The 20,370-nt window shown below is 42.0% G+C and overlaps 1 protein-coding gene across 12 annotated transcripts in view; it reads right to left on the bottom strand.

Moving 5' to 3' along the window:
- MACROD2 (MACRO domain containing 2) overlaps positions 1-20,370 on the bottom strand; it is an 847,154-nt gene that overhangs the window by 43,686 nt on the left and 783,098 nt on the right. For 10 of the 12 annotated variants that reach the window (XM_021389946.1, XM_021389947.1, XM_021389948.1 and 7 more), the window contains exons 12-15: positions 15,170-15,232; positions 11,181-11,249; positions 1,623-1,700; positions 911-985 (exon numbers count right to left, since the gene is read on the bottom strand). In XM_021389946.1, the coding sequence (XP_021245621.1) occupies positions 911-985; positions 1,623-1,700; positions 11,181-11,249; positions 15,170-15,232 (285 nt within the window). The remainder of the gene's footprint in view (positions 1-910; positions 986-1,622; positions 1,701-11,180; positions 11,250-15,169; positions 15,233-20,370) is intronic. The other 2 variants (XM_021389955.1, XM_021389957.1) reach the window with 1 other exon arrangement.

Genomic DNA, 20,370 nt, shown 5'->3' with positions numbered 1-20,370 from the left:
GCTTTTCAGAACTGACACTGTATAAAAGGATTAACAGACGCTGGAGAGATTATCATTAAAAACACTGGAAAAGGATCCCCCCCCCCCAGGAGTACAGACACAATAACTGTCTCGGAGAAATGCAGGGGGCTGCAGCTGAGAGCAAGGCCTTGATCCTCCAACATGCTGAGCTTTCTGGGATTTAACACAAAAAGCCCCACGTGCCTAACCTCAATCATGGGCCTTTACCAGGACTCATCACCAAACCAGAGACACGCGCACCCAAGTGTTTTGTTGGACTGGGGACAGAGCATGCAGTGCTCCAAAAGTACAGGACTCAGGCGCTTGTCATGAGGGACAGGAAACACTGTTTTAATTTCTTTCTCTAACAGTGGCGGTCATTAACAACTCAGCCTTTATCACTGAGAACCCACAGCTACTGTCCTGCTCAGGGTTTGTCTAGAGTGGAAAAGGGGAGGCACAAGGGAGACCTCATTGCTCTCTCCAACTCCTTGAAAGGAGGTTGTGGCGAGCTGGGAATCAGCCTCTGCTCCCACACAGCAGGGATAGGATGAGAGAGGATGGCCTCACATTGTGCCAGGGGAGGTCCAGGTTGGGTGTTAGGAACAATTCCTTCTCAGAAGGAGGCACTGGCACAGGCTGCTCAGGGAGTGGTGGGGTCACCATCCCTGGAGGCATTCCAGAGTGGAGGGGCACTGATGGACATGGTCAGTGGGCACGCCGGGCTGCTGGGGATGGGTTGACAATTGGACTAGATGACCTCAGTGGTCTTTTCCAATCTTAATGATTCTATGATTCTAGAAGACTATTCAGCTCCACAGTTTTGGTTTAGTAGGCATGGAGAAAGAAAGGGAATTTTAATACCATTGATAATATCTGTGCAATAACGAGCATTATGCATATGCAGTACCTTCTATTTCCATGCAGGAGCTTTGGGAATCTGCCCCGGTTTTCATCTCCTCCTCTGCAGCATCATCCTGTTGTCCTGTTAACATGACAAATTGAAAACGACATCAACACGAGGGCTGTGCACATGCAATGCAGGTTCAGCAGGCACAGCACGAATCTAACAGGCAGCATGGTACTCTTCAGCCACATACTGCTTTCTTCTATTAAATGAATAACATTAGAACTATTTTATATGTGAAAATACCACTTACTAAGCTTCAAGTGTTAAGTATGTTAAATGCCTGGTCAAAACTGATCCTGAATCAATTTTTTTTTTTCCTTCTTTCATAGCTCAGCCTCAGCAAACTGTTTCTCATGGGAGCTGTTGCAAAGCACCCGTGCTTGACAGTCAGCTTATCAGGAAGAACAGAATAATCCCACAGGCTTTTAGAACAACAATGGCGGGGAAAAAAAAAAAGAAAAAAAAAAAGAGACAATAACAACGGCGGTATGCACTCTGGATCAATATGGTTATAAACCCATGCATTTGGAGATGTGTGTCTTTGCCAGCAATGCCAGAGATTGCTCCATGAGCCCCGTCTCATATAGAAACACTGCTAGCTGGCAGGCAGCAGAGGTCAGGCTGAAACCCAGTGGATGCTGGAACTGGAAGAACTAAGGTTGGCAACTGGTTCATTATCTGTATCCTGAAGAATTTTGAGAGAAAACCTTACCTTGGGCTTGGGCTTGCTCACACACCATAGGATGCGCTGGGTCACTCTCCCACGTGCCTTTGGAGTCTTTCAGGGAGTCTGAGGAAACAGCAAACACACAAACACATGCACTGCAGCGGTTTTGTGCTGGAAAAGTCTGCTTCTTTCCTCAGACACTGGCAGCCCTCAGGTGAGAGATTTGTACTTGGCATTCTGATACTCAGGCAGCATTTCTAGCTGTTTAACCACAGCCTTGTGCACTGTAAACACATTCTCATGGGTCTCAATTATTCAAATTGATTTCTGAATCTGTCCACTTATTGAATAGCTTCTGGCCTGCAGAAAATAAACTTAAAAAAAAAAGAGTTGTCGAGACAGAATATGCAAGAAAAATGAGAAATGCAATCAAGACTTCTATGAACTGAGCATCACAAAGCTATGAGAAACAAAACGAGCCACCTATTTGATAAATAGACTTCTTTTTTTCTTTTCAGAACAATGCCAGTGCTTTTCAAGGTTGGATTTCCACAAGCTTGACAAACATTAAGTCCTAAATCCCAGTGCAAATCCCAGCCTCATTGCACTAGATGACAGAACTCCCAAGGTCATTATTGTGGCCAAAACTCCTTTTGCTTCTGGGGAGACCAGCAAAATGAAATGCCCAAAGCCAAACCCTGAACCAGTGGCACAGCGAGCTTTAAATTAAACATTATAAATCCAATCCCTATGCTATCTGTGGTCTTCATAAACACAGCACATTATTTCTGTTGTGTCAAACAACATTTTATGACAACAGCCACTCCTTAGTGATCTATGAAGTGCAAAGATCTATAGTGTATGACAATAAATCACATGATGACAGGCTTGTTATGGCTCTATTTCTAGACGGTCTCTTTCTATAACACAGCCGAACAAATCTTACAATATATACACACCAAAGGATGCCCTGGTAAAACTCTGCTCCTGAAACTTGCCAAGAAAAATCTCTGATGGGTAAGTGGGAAAGCTGGGTTGTTAACATCTGATCCAAATTTAATAATCTGTAGAGAAGGTATGCACCGAAAGTGTGCGCCTTTAATTAACTGCAAATAATCCCCCAAGGCAAATATTTAATTACCCGCACAGCTTCTTACCTCTTTCACGGCATGACAATAAGTTTATAAATGCAAGTTTGAAAGCAGAATACCTCACTGATGTACAGTTTGCTAAAATTTGCCCTTGCTGCACCTTTTTTCACCCTATTGTGGACTTCAAATGTTCCTCACTGCTATCAGCTGTGCTGGACTTTCATACTAGGATGTCCCACTGTGCTGTGAGTTGCAAGGGATTACCCTACCAGCCTGAATCAGAGCAAAAATAAATTAGAATCTCATCAAATTGCAAGTTTAACCAAAAAAACGAGTTGAAGGAGCTCTTGGCTTCCCACGGGAATGGCGCTAAAAATCTGTAGGGAATTTGTCAGTGTCTAAAACAAACTTTAAACCCACTGACACTCTGGCTTCGCTGATGTCTTTGGCAAAGTCTTCGGGATAACTAGCAAGACAAGGTCTTTAGCATCCGCAGTCCCGTATTCAGAATTGCTATAATCTTTTTATGTATCACTTATTTGAATGTTTGTAAATGGTCCTGTGCTGAGAAAGCTGGAATCAGAAATCTTCTGCCTTAAGCACCCCACAGTGAGAGCCCTCCCAACAGTGACAAGCAGGTGCGATATTACCTGCTTTGGGTGGGAGTGATGCACAGTCCTCTGTCCCATAAGGTCCTTAACACTATCTCATCTTATACCAATTCCTCAGTACTTTATACTGCCAGACCTGTGCCTTTAATCTCAGTCCACAGGTGCCACCTTTTCTCCCAGAATGAGGAATGGCTCCAATTTCATGCAAAAATCAATCCGCAGCATCAGAGGAACAATTACACGCGTTGGTCAATAACAACAAATGGAGCTTAAGGAGCCCTGTGCTTCACTGATACATGCTCCCCAACACGCTGTTGTTTGTTGTGAAGCACCAGACAGCTTATGGCAAACTATGCTCACTGGGCAGCATGGGGAGCTCCCTGCATTTTCACCCTGGGGCACTGCTGCAAGCCTGACCCCACAGCTGCACTCAGCCAGAGACCACCTATGCCACTGGACACGTCTTCAGAGGTTCCCACAACTGGCTGCGTGCATTTTATTCTTAGGGGACTGTAATTTTGTGCTAAGCTTTCATTTTGGATTTAAACAGTTTGCTAATTGTTCCAGGGTTCGGGAAAGCAATTTAGTTGCTCAGGATTCAAAATTATTCCAGGCAATATAAAGTGTTCATTCTGCACATGTTATTTATTTATTTTTTGTCAAGTGTGCTTCTGAAAAGAACAGAACATGTGCAGGAGTTGCTGCCTTGCTGGAAGAGCCTGCTGCTCCTACCTCAGCAGTACAGATCGGCCCTTGCATTAATATGTAGACTCCGAGTTTCAAAATCTTTAAGGTCAAGATCGTATCGAAGATTTCTTCTTTTCAAATGCTAACACTAGACCAAAACATTCAAGCCCAAAGGCCTGAAGATGGATTTACTTTTAGGATTAACAAGAATAAAATAAGGCGAAGGAAGAAACTCAGATTTATGAAGAAAAACAGCCAGGCAAGAGTAAAAACGTAAAACTAAATGGGCAGGTAAATAAAAGCTGCTCCCAAATTGGATATGAAACAAGAGCGCATCATCCATTTCAGCTGGCAAGCAGTGGTGGGAATCCCACTAATGCTGATTATATACAACTTTCTATCTCCAAGATTTCAGTAGGGTGGTGGTATTCCTCTGGAACAGCTGGTCCTCGGTGCTGACTTAGCCCTTTAGAGCCATACAGAACTGGACATAAGCCAGGATGATAATCCTAAATGATTCCAGGTCCGCACAAGCTCTGGACATCCCCACAGCCTTCATCCATCACTAAATGCCTAGGGAACTAACTCTGATTTTTAAATAGCATAAAGTAATGACAGTTGTCTCCTAACACAGCTACTCATCTGTCAAGTTGTACTAGGGCATCCAAGTCAGGATATGATTTCACAACAAGGTATCCTTAGTTCTTTTGATAACAGATGCTGGGCACCATTTACTTTGGGTAATGACATGTCGGAGCTGTAAGGGTTAGTATTCTGCCAGCCAGGACTGAAAGCAATTGATGTTTCTCATACTACACCGTACCGTGGTTCCCAAAGTCATCACTGCTCACACATGAACAGAACGAGCATGACATTTAGTGATATAAATGAATCAAAGATTAGCCACTTTCATTGGCTGCACACAAAGTTTTAAGAGTAAGCATATGACCCTCTGGTTTCTTCAAAGCTGCTTTTGTGCGGTGGCTGCAGTGGTGGTGTCCACATAAGGAGCGCATGTGCTGCCCCAGCTTGCTCTGCACCCCCCTTCCTTGCATAGAAACAATTGTATTGTGGGGTTGTGTGTCTAAATGGACCTGGAGATTAACCCCAACCTTTCAAAAACAAAGGAGAAAATATCTGGACTTGAAGTGTGTCAGATCCTCATCACATATATTACTCACCGTTCCAATATACCAACTGCATGTTGAATTCAACCCCAGGAAAATGGTGTAGCTTGCAATAAACTGGCAATCTTATCCTTCCTGCCAATAATCAGACACTATTTTGCCTAAATACTGCATAAAACCCAATGCTTTTCCTTGTCATTCATAGTTTATTCTTTTTTGCCGTACAAAGCAACACTGCTCAAAGAAAATTTTGCAAATGCTTAGAAGGGGGAAAAATGGTAAGATCTGAATGTTAAACGATTTTAATGATCTTCTAAAATTCACTTCCCCAGCTCCTCGCTGTATGGCTTATTTACTGAGTCGTTTCTAATGTGCAACACACCTGGGTCCTGCACACAGCATAGATAAATCACCACATTTTAGGGAGCGGTGAGAAGATTAAAGAGGGAAAAAGCTGGCCATTATGAAAGAAACAGGTTCAGTGCATTTTATTTTTTAAGCATGATACTGTGAAAAATGACTGGAATATTTCCAGAGTAAAAGAAATCAAGCAGGCGTCTAAAATTACAGGTAATGGTGTGCACGGAGTCTGCCACATGATTAGGGTATTCTTTTGCCTCATAAACCGAGGAAAATGTGTTAAAATGAAGTACTATAAAATGGTGATTTATAAGATGTTAGGGAGATATTCTTGAGCTTTGACTTTAAAATGTTATTTTTATATCCACCAAGATTTCATTTTAATCTATCTTTATGACAGATTAGATTTATTTGAGCCCAAGTTTATAGGGCCTTGGTAAAACAGACCTTTTTAGGTGCAACAACCTGTAGAGAAGTTTTCCCGAGCGTTCAGGTGATAGAGCCATTCATCTCCACAGGTGGGGTCAACCATACCACGCTCCCACTCGCTCCTGCTTCGAGCTGCAGGAAGGGCATCTCCTCTAACCTCACCTTCTGTCCACAAGAGAAGCACCGGGCTGAGCTGGTCTGATAACTCTGGGCAACCTGCTGGAAGGCAGGGCCTGCTGCAGAGAGCACCGGGAAAGGAAAAAGCTGAGAAAAAACCTGTCTGCCTTGATTAGACCCTTCCTAGGAGAAGATGCCGCACGGCTGAAGGTAGGAGGGGGAGGATGGAAGGAATAGGTGCTCCCATCAGGCTGATGGGAGAGCAGCTGGATGGCTTCGGGTCAGCTAATATTTAAAAATAAGTAGGATTTAAATAAACCAGCTAAGGAGATTAGTGTCAGCTGTTGCGGCTGCCTGTACAGGGGGAATGGTAGAGCAGAAATATCTCCTCAGTAGCTTATGGTCTGGAGACACAATGCTACAGATAGGTCAAACTAAAAGAGAAAAAACTGAATTACGTACAATTCAAACTGGCTGTCTATGGAGGGTGTGAAGAGAACAGACATTTGGTTGGACACCGGTGGTTGCATTTGTGGTTGAAAAAAAAAACCAAACCACACCGTTTAGCTTGTGTTAGCTGATTTGTTTCCATAGACATCATTCTAATCAAGGGAGAGAAAAACGTTATCTCGATAGCTGGCATGCAGAGCCACAGCTACAGTTGGGGGTGTTGAAACTCTTCTATTTAGAAAGGTTCTTTTTCACTTACCCATAATTGAAATTTTTCAGGCTGAAATTTTCCAGGCCTAATCATAGCCCAAGGGTGAAGTAAAAACATTTCATTGGTAGCTGCTGAGCGCTCAGCACTTCTGAAAATCAGGTCATTCATTTAGATGTCTTAATATATACTTAAGAGCTGATTTTAAACACCTTTTTTTGAACACGCTGGCCTTACAGTCGATCTGTTTCACCCACCTATCAATGCCTAATTTATGATGATTTACACAGCTCCCCTGAATTTGAAATGCTACATCTTATAGTTTACCCCTTCTCCATCATTTACATCTTTTTGACGTCGAGATTTTTCCAAGGTGAGAACTACAGCTGGCCAAACACAAATTACATAGCCGTTACATTTTACAGGCTTCTGGGTTGCACAAAGTGAGTTTTTAGGGCTAATCTCTAGCCGAGGCATATACCTAATACTGCTCCTGACAACAAACCCTCCGGCTGTCTGAATCTGACTCCGTTTCAGAGAACACAGAACTAACAGTGACTTGCTTTAAACAGCTCTCCTGGAGGAGCACGGAATTTGGCGAACACCTGGAAATAATTAATTGCTACTTTATTTTTAAAATTGATTAGCATATGACTTAATTTAGTTGACCTTCATATGAAAATTCAGTGCTTATTAAGTGCTAATGAATTAAAATCAGCGCATTGTGCGCAGAAAGTTTCCCATGATTACAGAATGGAAGTTCACTCTTTATCTGTGCTCAATCCATTTCTCTTTCTCATTTTTTTTCTGCCAGAAAGCCCCACCACTAAGTCACGTTAAGCAGTAATTGGCAGGACATCTATCTGAGGAGAAGATGCAGAATGCACAATCTCACATGCACTCAGTCCATCTAAAATGAGTTGGAAGTCCCAGCACAGTCTTGTGTGGAGAGGCCTATTAGGCTGAGCGCAGCCTGTCTGATATGTGTTTTATCTGCTGCATAAACATTAATGACTTTAATCACTTTGTTCTGACTTCCACTACATAAAGAGGAGCATCTTGGCATTGAAATACACTGTGTACAAAGGACCTACTTCCACATGCACAGTAATGAAGCGCTACAAAGGTGCTGCTGAGAGGTGTCAGCTCTCCCCTCTAGAGCTAATAGGTATGCGTGTGAGTTTTCAAGGGTAAAATCGCAACATTTCCTTGCTGTAATTCCAGACAGCAGAGATAGAAACTTGGCACAGACAAGAAGATACCTCTACAGCATAACTTCAAACATCTTGATCTTCTTGTAATTTGACTATTCTGCTTTTTTTTTCCTGAGGACAGAGCACTCAGAAAACTCCATCTGCTCAAAGGCCGCACGCAAACTGGGCCCAAACTTTTTTTTTTCTGGACAGGGTCTCTTCTATTATGGATAACAGAAGAGATATGAGTCACAGGAATGTGGGACATGTAATTCCACAGTAGATTTTTATTTTTAATCAGAGTTCCTAAAGGCATTATTCCTGCACTGTTTTATCATGTACCATACTTCGACGTTCCCATCCCTTCTCTTCTCCTTTTTAAAAAAAGGAGATAAAAAAGGCTTAGATTAATAAAATATTAGAACTTCACGACTGGGAATGTGTTCCTGAATTAGAGTACGGGTTGGCACGAGGCCTAACCTACCATTTTCTTGCAAAGGACCTTACCAAGTGTTGAGCCATGCCACTGAGGGACTGGCAGAACCCTCTTTAGTGACAGTCTGCCTCTGGTAATATCCATTAAGAGCTATGGTCAAGGTCATCACAGAAATCACATCAACGAAAGGAGAGAAACATTATCACTGTAGCTGGCATGCAGAGCCACGACATTCTGACTGGTAGGTATCAGAATCCATTTTGAACAACAGCACATTTTAGAACTCATACAGAAGTATTTCAGCGAGTTCACTATTTCCTGATCCAAGAAATATGTGGGAAAAAGGAGTGGAAAAATTACTAACTGATGATGGTTAGAGTCAAAATAGCCATTGCAGTGCACTCACCAGAACTGACATTAGAGAGGCTGTTGAATGGCCGCAACAGGCTTGGAAGCCTCCTATTCTGACTGGTTTTACCCATGCATTTTGGAAGTATGTAGCCTGGACTCCTTTGCCATAAATCTCTTTTCCCAGTAATTAGGTGAAAGAAATGGAAAAATGTAATTTCTTTAAATGCTTTACATCCAGTTCATTAAGTTGAAGATAAACGGCAGAAATGAGTATGCTCCAGAAGCTGGCAGGTTTTAGCTGCGTTAACTCAGTGGGCAAACAATTTGAAGGCTGAAATTTATTTCAGGAGCAGCAGGTGTTTTCAGAAACACCAGAATTTTGTAAAAGTGCCATTTCCTAAGCAGTAGCAAGTTTTTTGTAACAACAGTATTCATGCTAAATCCGTAACCTGAAAATCTGAAATACACTAATGCAAATAAGGATTAAAACCATAGCCTGGTGGATGCAGGGGTCTCACTGTTCAAAAATCTTGCTTAGAATCATAGAATTATTAAGACTGGAAAAGACTAAGATCACCTATTCCAACCATCAACCCACCCCAAGCATGCCCACTACCCATGCCCCTCAGTGCCACATCTACCCCTTTTTGTTCAAACACCTCCAGGGACGGTGACTCTACCACCTCTCTGGGCAGCATGTGCCAATGCCTCACCACTCTTTCGGAGAAGAAATTTTTCCTCTACCGAGCAAATTAGCAAATACATCCCAAAACAGGATCTCTTCCCAACCACTCTTTTTTTCTATTAGTATGAGTTTTCAAACAAAATATATGGAGGATCCGTTTCATTCCTTTTCCCCTAGCAGATGCTTTCTGTCCTATTCTTGAGGAGAAAGACATGGAAGAATAATGACCCTTTCGATTTTGCAGGGCACTATTTCTTCTGCTAGTCTCTCAAGAGGAGAAGGGAAAACATGATTCTGTTAGAATACTGAAGGAAAAGCAAGAGGCATAACACAAAGACAGCTGCTTTCCTGAGAAGAGGAAACTAGTACAAAGGGCCAAAAAACTGGAGTGGTTACACATTGAGATTAGTCACTGAAAAGCTATCAGAAGGCACTGACTTTGTAGTCATGAACAAGCACTGAAAGCAGTGGCAAAATTTTGGGATCTTTGGTAAAGCTGCAGACAACATCCTAACCCAAAAACTCACCTCAGGGCCTCACACTACAAAACATCAAAAACACATCCAATGTGGAATCGTATAGATACAGTATACATAAAAAGGCCAAGTGTCAGCGAAAAAAGAAAAATGAGTGGCAGGTAATCACCAGCTATGCTGGGACTGAACCTATTACTATTCCTACCTCAAACTAGCCTTGCTATGACCTTAATCTGAAGATATCAATAGCAAAAGCCAGTGCTCTGGCAAGGGTTTGAGGGCTTTTTTCCCTGCAGTATCAATCAACCAGTTGAGAGAGCACTTAAATCAACCTGCGCCAAGCTTTGAACTCATAATCAGGTAAGTATGTGGGCTCTCTAGCATGTTCCTTTGGAACAAAATGGCAAGATCTCGCACCCTGTCATACTTATCTAGAAAAATGAGAAGAGAGTCAAGCAGCGACATTGAATTAAACATTAGATCTCTTAAAATAAATAAGTTAATGGATGTTAATAATTATGTTATCTCAGAAAAACGCATTAAAATTTTCTATTAGTCTTCCTTAGCCCATCTTTCTGATAGACGGTATTTATTATAGATAGCATAACTCCTGTTTTGAATTACCAGTAGCGAACCTTTAATAAATCACTCAGGCTTTTTCCTGACGCACCCACACAAAAATGCCAAAAACCATAGAGCGGCACAAGCAATTAATAGCATGATATCGTAACAGTATCAAAAACAGTACGCCTGTGCACTGGCTCCTATCCGTAAACCAACAATTCCATCAGAAAAATCTCAGCTTGAAACATTTAAATTAGCTCATCCCTCTTTCTTGTTTCCTAAACTCACTGACATTTGGCCCCGTGACACTTTTAAATATTTATCACAAACTAAATGATCTGAGTGCCCAGCACAGCCTGCACAACATAAACATTACTTTCTCCTTCTCAATTATGACTTCATCTCCTTCTGTCTCCTCTTGATGTGTTTATAGCTATTGTGTTTTCCTTTTTCCCCATCAGGAGAGCACTGAATAGGAGAGCTAACACTGCGGAGATGGATGTGCACATTTAACTTTACACACATGAATAATCCCAGTGAGCCCAAGCTTCAGGCTTATTTCTGATATGTCATGTATGATACTGTAGCATTACCTCCATAAGAAGGAAAATTGTTGGAATTCATGGCATCTCTCATCAGCCCAACAGCTGGTGCCAAGTAGTTTTATTACAAAGACTTTTGTAAATCAAAATCCAAGCCTGTACCTATTTCTTTATGGTTTAACTGTGATTTTAGCAATTTCCAGACAAAGGAAAAAAAGGCTTTGTGAGATGTCCTCTTGGGTTTGGATACTTTGCAATGCAATTTACAATCTGTACCTTTATCCTCACTTGGTTTTGCTTCTTCTGATGATGATAGGCTGGCTACAGCTGAAGGTTTTGTCTCATCTGTAAGAACCAAGGAAATGAAAGACAAGTTATTCATTAGCTAGTAAACTGATGAACTGGTTGACGGGAAAAAGACCAAGTGTTACACTTTATCAAAGGCATGAAACAACACTTGAATTTGATTTTTTGTGCTTCCATCCATTCCCATGGTATTCACTGACCATTACTGGTTTCACTGTCTTCCCCAAGCCAGGAGTAAACTTAGATTGCAATACTGCCAGATCAACTCTGTATTTCAGCTTCCCAAAATAGAGAGAGAGGAACAGCTGCCAATTTCATGGGTAGGGTAGGCTGGCGTTGCTCTTTACTTAGATATTTCTTTTTTATTATTTAATCTATTTATTTGGGAAAAAAAACACGCCATTCTTTAATGCTGTCCAGTAGTCCCACTGGAATCAAAATCATTAAATGCAAATGCTTTCCTGAAAACAGAACCCTTTTTTTGCATCAGACCTGAAATTTAGCAAGTCTGTGAAAATCTGCGGTGCATAAATGTTTAACGGTAGAGTAAGTGCTGTTAAAACTATGATCTTTCACAGATAAAATTAGTAACTGAATTTAATATATACATATTTTCACTTTCACTGTTACTTCTTCTTAGCAATCTTTGTAATTTAAAACCTTTAGAAACCTGTTTTCATTTTTAGCCTTTCATTTCTCTCTAAACACTTGCCTCTAGTGATTCTTTTTTCCGCCTGGTATAGTCACTGAGTATTTTTAACTAGCTTGAAGCAAGAGCTCTGAACCACCTGCCATTTTGTTTTCCATGTGTTAATTGTGAGGTACACCAGTGATAGGATAGAGGCCAGATTATTAGAAAAACCAACATTGTAATAGCCAAACTATTCAAGGCCGATATTTGTACACTATAATTGGCTTTTTCATCTACTGTGTAATAAGAATATATAAATCTTCATGTAATGACTACATAAGAGTGTGGTTTATTTTTTTTCCTCATACGCTTTCTTTTACAACATTAAAGTAATGAATTGTGATTTGTCACACTCAGATGAAGGTTATGCCTTTTGGTTTAGAAAATACAAATTAGAACTTTAGTATTTGAATGGCTCGTTCCTTACAATTATCCTTTTTAATGATCAGGAGTCGGCATACAACTTTAGGCATACAACTGCGTATCTTAAAAAATCAGGTCATTTCCTACCAACAAGGAAGGGTACAGACGCAGCAACCCTAAAAGCTTCTGATGATGTTTTCAGAGTTGAAAGCGGAAAGCAGGAGCAACTCATCAGCTGAACATCACTTACTCAAGATAACTGTATGCCTCTCTGTTCTTATCACTAGGTGAACCAGTAGGGCTTCATGTTAAGTCAAGTCATTTCTTTCTATAACGTTGTGTGCCTGTGGCTGAGGAAGTGATTCATGCAGTATGTGTAGGCACAATGCTATCTTTAGGTGCATACCTAAAATGAGTTCAGAAAATAAAATGTTTTCTGGATCTGGGACCTAAAAATTCTGGATCTTTTCTTTGACACTCTTCATAAGAGTAACAAAACAGACTACCAATATGAGATAGCACGGGAGTGTACACGATATCTCCAATAAGCCAGGCCTGACAGCTTGTAACATAGCAAGTCATAATGACAGCTTTAGAACAGAACACAATGCATTTAGCACACCTCCAGTAGCAAAGTAATAATTAAGAGAGGTACATTCCCCTTACTTCTCTAGGGAAAAAGGAAATGTATCTTACTCAGTCCAACAGCTTTGCAAATCAAAATTCCAAGGAAATATACATCTCATCAGAGTCAACAGAGTAGACAAGTAAAACAGGATGTATTTGGCATCTACAGACAGTAATACAACTGGTTTTCACATGAATCTCTACAACCGGAGTAATCCTGAGGTAGGAGCCAAGTAGTATTTGATATACTTAAAAGCTAAACACTGCTGGAGCAAAAATATCCCTCTGCCTAGGAAGAGATTAAAAACGTAGCCTGGATTCAGAAAGAACAACTGATGACTATTGTAAAGGTAAAAACCCAGAAAAGTAAACATGGTTATCCTTCAGCACCAAAACAGAATCACAGAACTGTAGGTGTTGGAAGGGACCTCTGGAGATCACCTAGCCCAACCCCCTGCTACAGCTGGTTCCCTGCTGTAGGTTGCACAGGAAAGCATCCAGGTGGGCTTTGAATATCCCCAGAGAAGGAGACTCCACCACTGCTCCGGGCAGCCTGTACCAGTGCTCTGTCACCTCATGGGTTTTTCCTCCTGTTCCAGTGTTCCTGTGTTCCAGTTTGGAACACTTCCTGTGTTCCAGTTTGTGCCTGTTGCCTCTATTGCTTGGCACCAACGAGAAGAGTCTCTTGACTCCTGCCTTGTAGATACTTACAAGCACTGATAAGATCCCCTCTCAGTCTTCTTCTCTCCAGACTGAACAGTCCCAGGTCTCTCAGCCTCTCTCCAAACGGGAGATGATGCCCAACCATCTATCTCTGTAGCCCTCCACTGTACTCTCCCCAGTAGTTCCCTGTACTTCTTGAACTGGGGATCCCAGAACTGGATGCAGTGCTCCAGATGTGGCCTCACCAGGACAGAGCAGAGGGGGAGGATCACCTCCCTCGTCCTGCTGGCCATGCTCTTTGTAATGCCACAGCCAAAAGGTACCATTGGCCTTCTTGGCCTCAAGGGCACACTGCTGGCTCACTCAGCATGCTTATCTTGGTGAGCATAAAGGGCCCTGGTCCAAAGGTGCTATGCTATATGCCCATGTCTTCACCATCTACTGCTTGCCAAAGAAGAGGCAATGAAGAAGGCATGAAATACAGAGGGACTTCACGCACTCGAGGCCAGCACCAGCTGTTAACACACAGCTGTAGAAGACTGACCTGTGGAGCCCAGGGAGAAATGCTGCACTTCCACACACACATTGCTCACTGCGTGGGACATACATGGACCCTCATCAAATGAATTCCTCATCTGGAAAGAGCTACAGTACAGTAAGCAAACCAGATAAGTCAAGAATGCAGGATTTCTATTTTTCCTCCTGCCCTTACCAGCTGGCCTTCTTCAGCTCAGTTTTCCACATATTGATAACAATCTCCAAGTCAGCTTAAAAAAAATAGCTCTGAATAAAATTGTTTCATGCTCTGTGAATTAAGGTAACATCCTGCACTACTACAATGGGAAAAAAAAAGTATTTTGTTACATGCAATACTGCAAAAAGAAATCCTAAAAAAGGAGGGGATTTACAGGCATTTTGCTTGTCACTTCAGCTCTTCTGATAAACTGCTTAATTTCTAAGTCTTTTGCAATGAACAGAGTTGGGCAAGATTAAAAATATAAACAGAAAAAAAAAGAAGAAAATCTATTGTGACCATGGAGTGACATTGTATTTTAAAATATTGAACTTACTAACTTGTAATATATAATTTATAAGCATGCCATCTGCAAAATCCACTGCTCGTGAACTCTGACATTCATTCACAATATATGTAATGCCTTTCTGTATGGATTTAAAATCTTCATAACCTCTGAGACTCATGTAGACAATTTATTAAAACCTGAAAATAGCCTGAAAAACCTAGGAAGTCCAGTGTTCAGTAAAGAAAGACTGTTTCGACCTTCCCCAAATTTCCTTTCCCCCCATTTCTATTTCATGCTACTCTGGTGTAGGCAGAGAGGGAAAATTATTTCTCTCTAGTTAGAGGATTAGCTAGAGGTAGTCCACCTTAAAGAGGGAACGTGGAGCTGGGAGGTTCAGGAGGGAAGTCTGCATTCCTGCATTGCAATACTTTCATTCATAATGAATGGAGCTGCGGTCTCCATAGGGAGAACTGCACAAACCCTGAGCTAATCTGGCGAAAATGTACAAACATTTTCCTTCAATTGCATTGAGCAGGGCTGTTTTTCACCAAGGTGGACGAAACCAAAAGCCCTTCAAGGACCTGGGCACTAACCTGCTTCCTGGCCTGGGCCTTCGGTTTCTTCAATGTTTTGCTTCTCCTCTCCGCCGTTCCCACCTATTGGGAAGACCACACAATTCTTTACGATGTATCTTATTACTGGCAGCAGCAGCAGCACTATTAATTGTCACCAACACAGCAGAAACTGCTCATGTACAACAAGGCCCCGCAACAGAAGGGGAAAGATGTAAATGGAAACTGAACAAATGGCAAATGTAACTAGCAAAATTTAAAACTGTCGTATTTCCAGCTGGGAAGGGAGGTTAGATTAAAGATTCTTACCTTAGTAGGCACATCAGAAATATCTGTATACCAAATAAATAGATCTTCCCCTAAACACTGTCTGCAATAGATAAAAACGTTGCTTGATCTGAGTCTATTCATTTTCTAGAGATTTTTTTTTTTTCTTCCTGGGATTATTTTCCTCCAGTAACATTTCCACAAGAGCCTTGAAGTGGCTGTGTTTCAGATTGCAGAACCCACTTACATAGCCGTGGAAGGTAAGAAGAGGAGAGGCAGAATTGCCTGAATTTTATTTTAAAGCAAAAGGCTCAACGCCACTTAACGTAAAGTAGAAAAATGCATCACAAATGACTGCAACGGAGAGAGCAAAATCAACCACAGTTAGATCGCTAGGATTTAATGCATTTTCCCCCTTTTTACATTCACATTCATTCCCAATTTTCTCCACTATTTTGCATTCACATTTATTACCCACTTCCTTCCCTCCCGCTCCCTTTCCGAAGGCAGGTACCAAACGGCGTGTTACCACTGCGAGAAGTGATACCCTGGGGGAAAACTGGTCCATGGCCACCACATCAAGCTCTCTTAACCTTTCCTTGGCTCGATTAGCAATATATCAGGAATATTTTCAGCGATGGAGAACCCTCTTTTAGTTTCCTAACAACATTAGAGGCTGCCGTGCGATGGGCTGGCTCAGATGCGATGGCTGCACTCCTTCTCTTCCAGCATGGCAGCTGAGCTCCAGCCTTAATGAGGCATTTGAAAAAATGACTGCTGAGCATGTACACTGGGAGAAAGGAAATTCATTCCCAGGCCTGTAAACGGCTCGATAATGATACATATATTTTTTGCTGTGGCTCCTGGGTTTTTCTGATTTCAGCTTCTCTAAAGCAATGCAGTTGAAGCTCTTTGCACTGCCACCTTGCTTTTACTGAACACAGAGTCTGCTGAAGAGAACAGCAGTAGCTCAAATGCAATTAGGTGGATGCGAGAAACACTAAGAAAGTGCATGTGTTTCAGCAGCAAACATACATCTCCTGGCATCACGCCGCACCCAGCTCATACTTAGAGGCCGGGGTATGATGCTCGCCCTCTCCAGCAGGCAATACATGCAGCATCCAGCAGATGGGACTCGTGGAGAAGCATTCCCCACTGGCTCGCATGAAGCGGCTCTCGGAGGTGGAGATGGAACAAGGAGATGGAGCAGCACCCCAGCACTCAGTCTCCTGCCTGCCTGCTGCTCTCCGCACCGACTGTAACCAGCTGCAGTGGATGGCCGGCTATAGCGATTTCTTAGGACGTTAGTGAGCTCTAACCTGTAAAAAATTGCATTTCATGGATGACCAAAATGGCTTGACAAAACCAGCTGGGGTTTTTCTCTCCCTCCCTTTAAATCACCCTGTCTGCACGCAATGCAGGGACCGCAGGCAGACCAGAAAGTTAGCTGTGCCAGAAGACAAACTCTTCTTTCCCCCTTCTCCTTTTACAGCACAGGTTTGGGACTTTGCAGGCTCTACAACACGCAATTAATAAACAAGGAAAAAATCCTTTATGTCACCAGGCTGTGTTTCAGAGGGATAAAGTTGTCTAGCTCGGGAGCTGTGGAAAGGAACAGTGTGTTCAAGACAATACTGTAACACAACAGCGCAGTGACACTTGAAAAATCTTTACCATTAAGTCGGATCCAAAGAGAATATTGCATCACTGTTAAACAAGTGGTGCCAAAACATGAAGGATTTCATTATGGCCAAGTGCAACATGTTTTGCTCTGCGGAGAAGGACTTCATATTCAGGAAAAGCATGTCAAGCGAAAATAGTAGCTACAGATACATCACTGGAAGTCATTTCAGCAATTGCCTTACTGCATTCACAATGAAAAACTACATTTCTAGGTGACACTTGTTGCTACATCCATTACAGCGACTATAGCCATGAGTTATTTGGCTAAAATCAGGTATTTGGAGGATTCATTCATAGTTATTTCCAAAGTGCTACATCTTATTTTAAAGTTACTTTCTCTAACCAAACTTGTACCTCAAAAGAAGGTTTCAAAGACCTGCTTCATCAGATTAACAGACAATGCATATATTCATTAGCACATGTTGTCAATCCTGAGGCTATTATTTAACCGAGATCCACTGTTTAAAACTGGAATAATGGAAAGATAATTACAACACTGTGTATTAGATTCTTAACATGTTTTCCATCTAACATTTCATTTTGTTCCTTTTGAGACAAAACAAAAAGTGAAAGACTTTAAGCAGAAGTTTCACCTCTTGTACTCTGACCCGGCCCAGCAGACTGACTGGACTGTGACAAGAGAATTAATTTTGATCAGCATAGTGAAAGTACGTGTTGTGCCTGCAAAGCGACCTTCCTAGAATTAGAGGAAAGGAAACACTACACTTAAGAGTGGGCGAGTGATTCTGAAGTGAGTGACTTGCAAAGTGGAAGGTTAAGCTCTGCTTGGCCTGGGGAACCTCTTCATCTCTGGAGAAAGGGGGAAGTGCAGTAAGAACACACCAGTAAGAAAGCAAACTATTGGGTAGAAAAGTGGCTAATCCCAAAGCATATGACAAACAGTTTTTTCTATTTTTTTATAAACCTTTGTAATGAGTCTCTCACTGAGTGTCTTCTACCAATGAAGAGCCTTTATGTAATTACTGCTCTCCACTGGAACTGGGTGCAGAGCAAATGGGAAGTTTTTAAGCAGCACACGCTCAAGTCAAAGAGCTGAAAATATATTTTAGAAGAGAAGCAAGCCAGCTCTCCACAGCAGTTTTATTCGCCCCTGCTCTCCTTTTCTCCAGGCAGAAAAGTCAGACCCAGTGCATTTCCCTTGAGTCTTCCCCATGACATCAATACTAAAGACATCTTTTCCACTGGTTGACTTCCACAGTGTCTGCCATCCTTCTCTTTCCACTACTGCAGCAACTGGCGATTGCATTTCCTTTAGGTGAAAACCGTCCCCACAATAGCTGCTTTTCCATTGCACTAGTAATTGAACAGCAATCTGTCACTCAGTCCAAAGGAGATGGAAAAAGTGGTGAATGACGTATCGTGTCATTTTAGGCCAGCAAATGTAAATGATTTTAAGCCACATCAGAAGACAAATGGGAACATCTGTTTCTTTTCCCCTGCACGGCAGTCAGTTGAAAAAACAGGAGTTTTGAGAATTACAGTAGCATGACACAAACAAAATAAGCACATCAGACACTAAAATACCTGCTCCTGGCTGTATATTTTCCTTTCCCTTGCCAAGCTGACTACTGGATGCTAGGAGCTTGCTCTCTCCTCTTGGCCTTTTTCTTTCGGATCAGCAAGGAAATTTCCCTCAAATAGTATATATCCTCATTTATATCTGGTAGCAAACAGGCCAAGCAGTGACCAGCCAGCACATTCAGCAAGCTGGCAAAGCAGGCAGCATTTCCACCTCAGCTAGAAAACTGGATACTCTGTGAGCATCTCCCTGTTATGTTAAGGAGAGGTACTCGGCATGCACAGGGATGTGCCAGCCGCAGAAACAGCCCCAAAACAAAGCAGATGATATGACAAATAATAAGCCAGCAGTCACATGGGAGAAGGCTGAGACAAGAACCCTGTGAATGGCCAGGGGACAAGCTCTCAGCAGCAGAACCAGAGCAGGATTTAGTATTCTTCCCATTTACTCTGCCAGAGCCTGGAGGCACATGGCTTTTTACATCCCTCACTGTTCTTGCGACAAACACGGCAAGTCAGAAATATTAATAGTCTGCCGGCCTCTTGGCCCTTCCCATTTCAGAGATGAATGAGTGCCAGATTCTCATACACCTACTCCTCCTCAGCAGTCCCTTTCTTCCTAAGTAGTCAGAGACATTTTTAGAGCTAAGGTTAATGTCAATGTCTCAAAAACTTGTAGAAAAAGACACTTGCCAGAAGAAAACAGAATTGCAGATAACATATTTTTAGTCAAAGGAGGAAACTCTGCCCAGCCAGTCTACTTCTACCCCTCCAACATGCAAGTTATTAATAGCAAAGTTTTTTTTTTCACTAGGAGGAAAGTACTTTATGTGCCATTGTGCGTCTACAGTCAGAGCAAGGGTCTTTCAGAATCCTCCTCCTTTCTGGAGTGGAAGTAGTTGATACAGAGGGCCAACACCTGAGAGTCATAACTTGTCTGTCCTTCCCACATATCTGTGTATGCATCACAATCCCAAGCTCCCGCTCTGACCCTGTTACATTCCCACAAGGCTCTTGCTTTGCAACCACACAAATCTCCCATGGTCTGGCCTGAACATTTCTCTCAAAGCTGGGCCATGCTTCTGTGACAAACACAAACCAAGATCTGGCAGATAAAAGATGTCACAGTTCTGAATTGTCTTTTTTACAGCACAAAAACATTGCCACGGTAATCGCACTAATGATGTGAAGGTTCTTCTGGAATAACAGGGACACTAATTAATGAGAAAATTAAAAATATAGGCCTTGATCTTACAGCTGTTGCATTCTACCCACGAGTAGATCTGCTGACTTCCACAAACTCCAATTATGTGAGAAGAATGCACACCAGGATCCGGATATACGCTCAAGATGATATAGCCAGCAACCACTGCCAGACTGTTCTAATGGCAAAATGACATCAGACATGAAACAAAAAGCGCATACACACAAATGCCATCACTCCAAATGCATGATAAAGAATCACTAGGGTGGTGGCCTGAGGTTACTGAACATTTTTGGTTTGCATTTTTATTTCTTTTAATTAAATCACGATTTTTAAAGTCAGTTTTAAACATGACTTGCATAGAACCACTTTAGGGTAAATTCAAAGAACGGTTAGAAAAGAATTACCATCGGCAGTAATGGCTTAATGGAGTTATGAGACTTTTTCCCCCCTTGTTTCAACAATTACCTCACTGCAGACACAGTCGTGAACGCGCTGCCATCAGCGCACCGAGCCTCACCAAGTTGTC

Source organism: Numida meleagris, chromosome 3, assembly GCF_002078875.1.
Source record: "Numida meleagris isolate 19003 breed g44 Domestic line chromosome 3, NumMel1.0, whole genome shotgun sequence".
NCBI classification, from domain to species: Eukaryota; Metazoa; Chordata; class Aves; order Galliformes; family Numididae; genus Numida; species Numida meleagris.
This window is presented reverse-complemented; position numbering and strand designations above follow the sequence as displayed.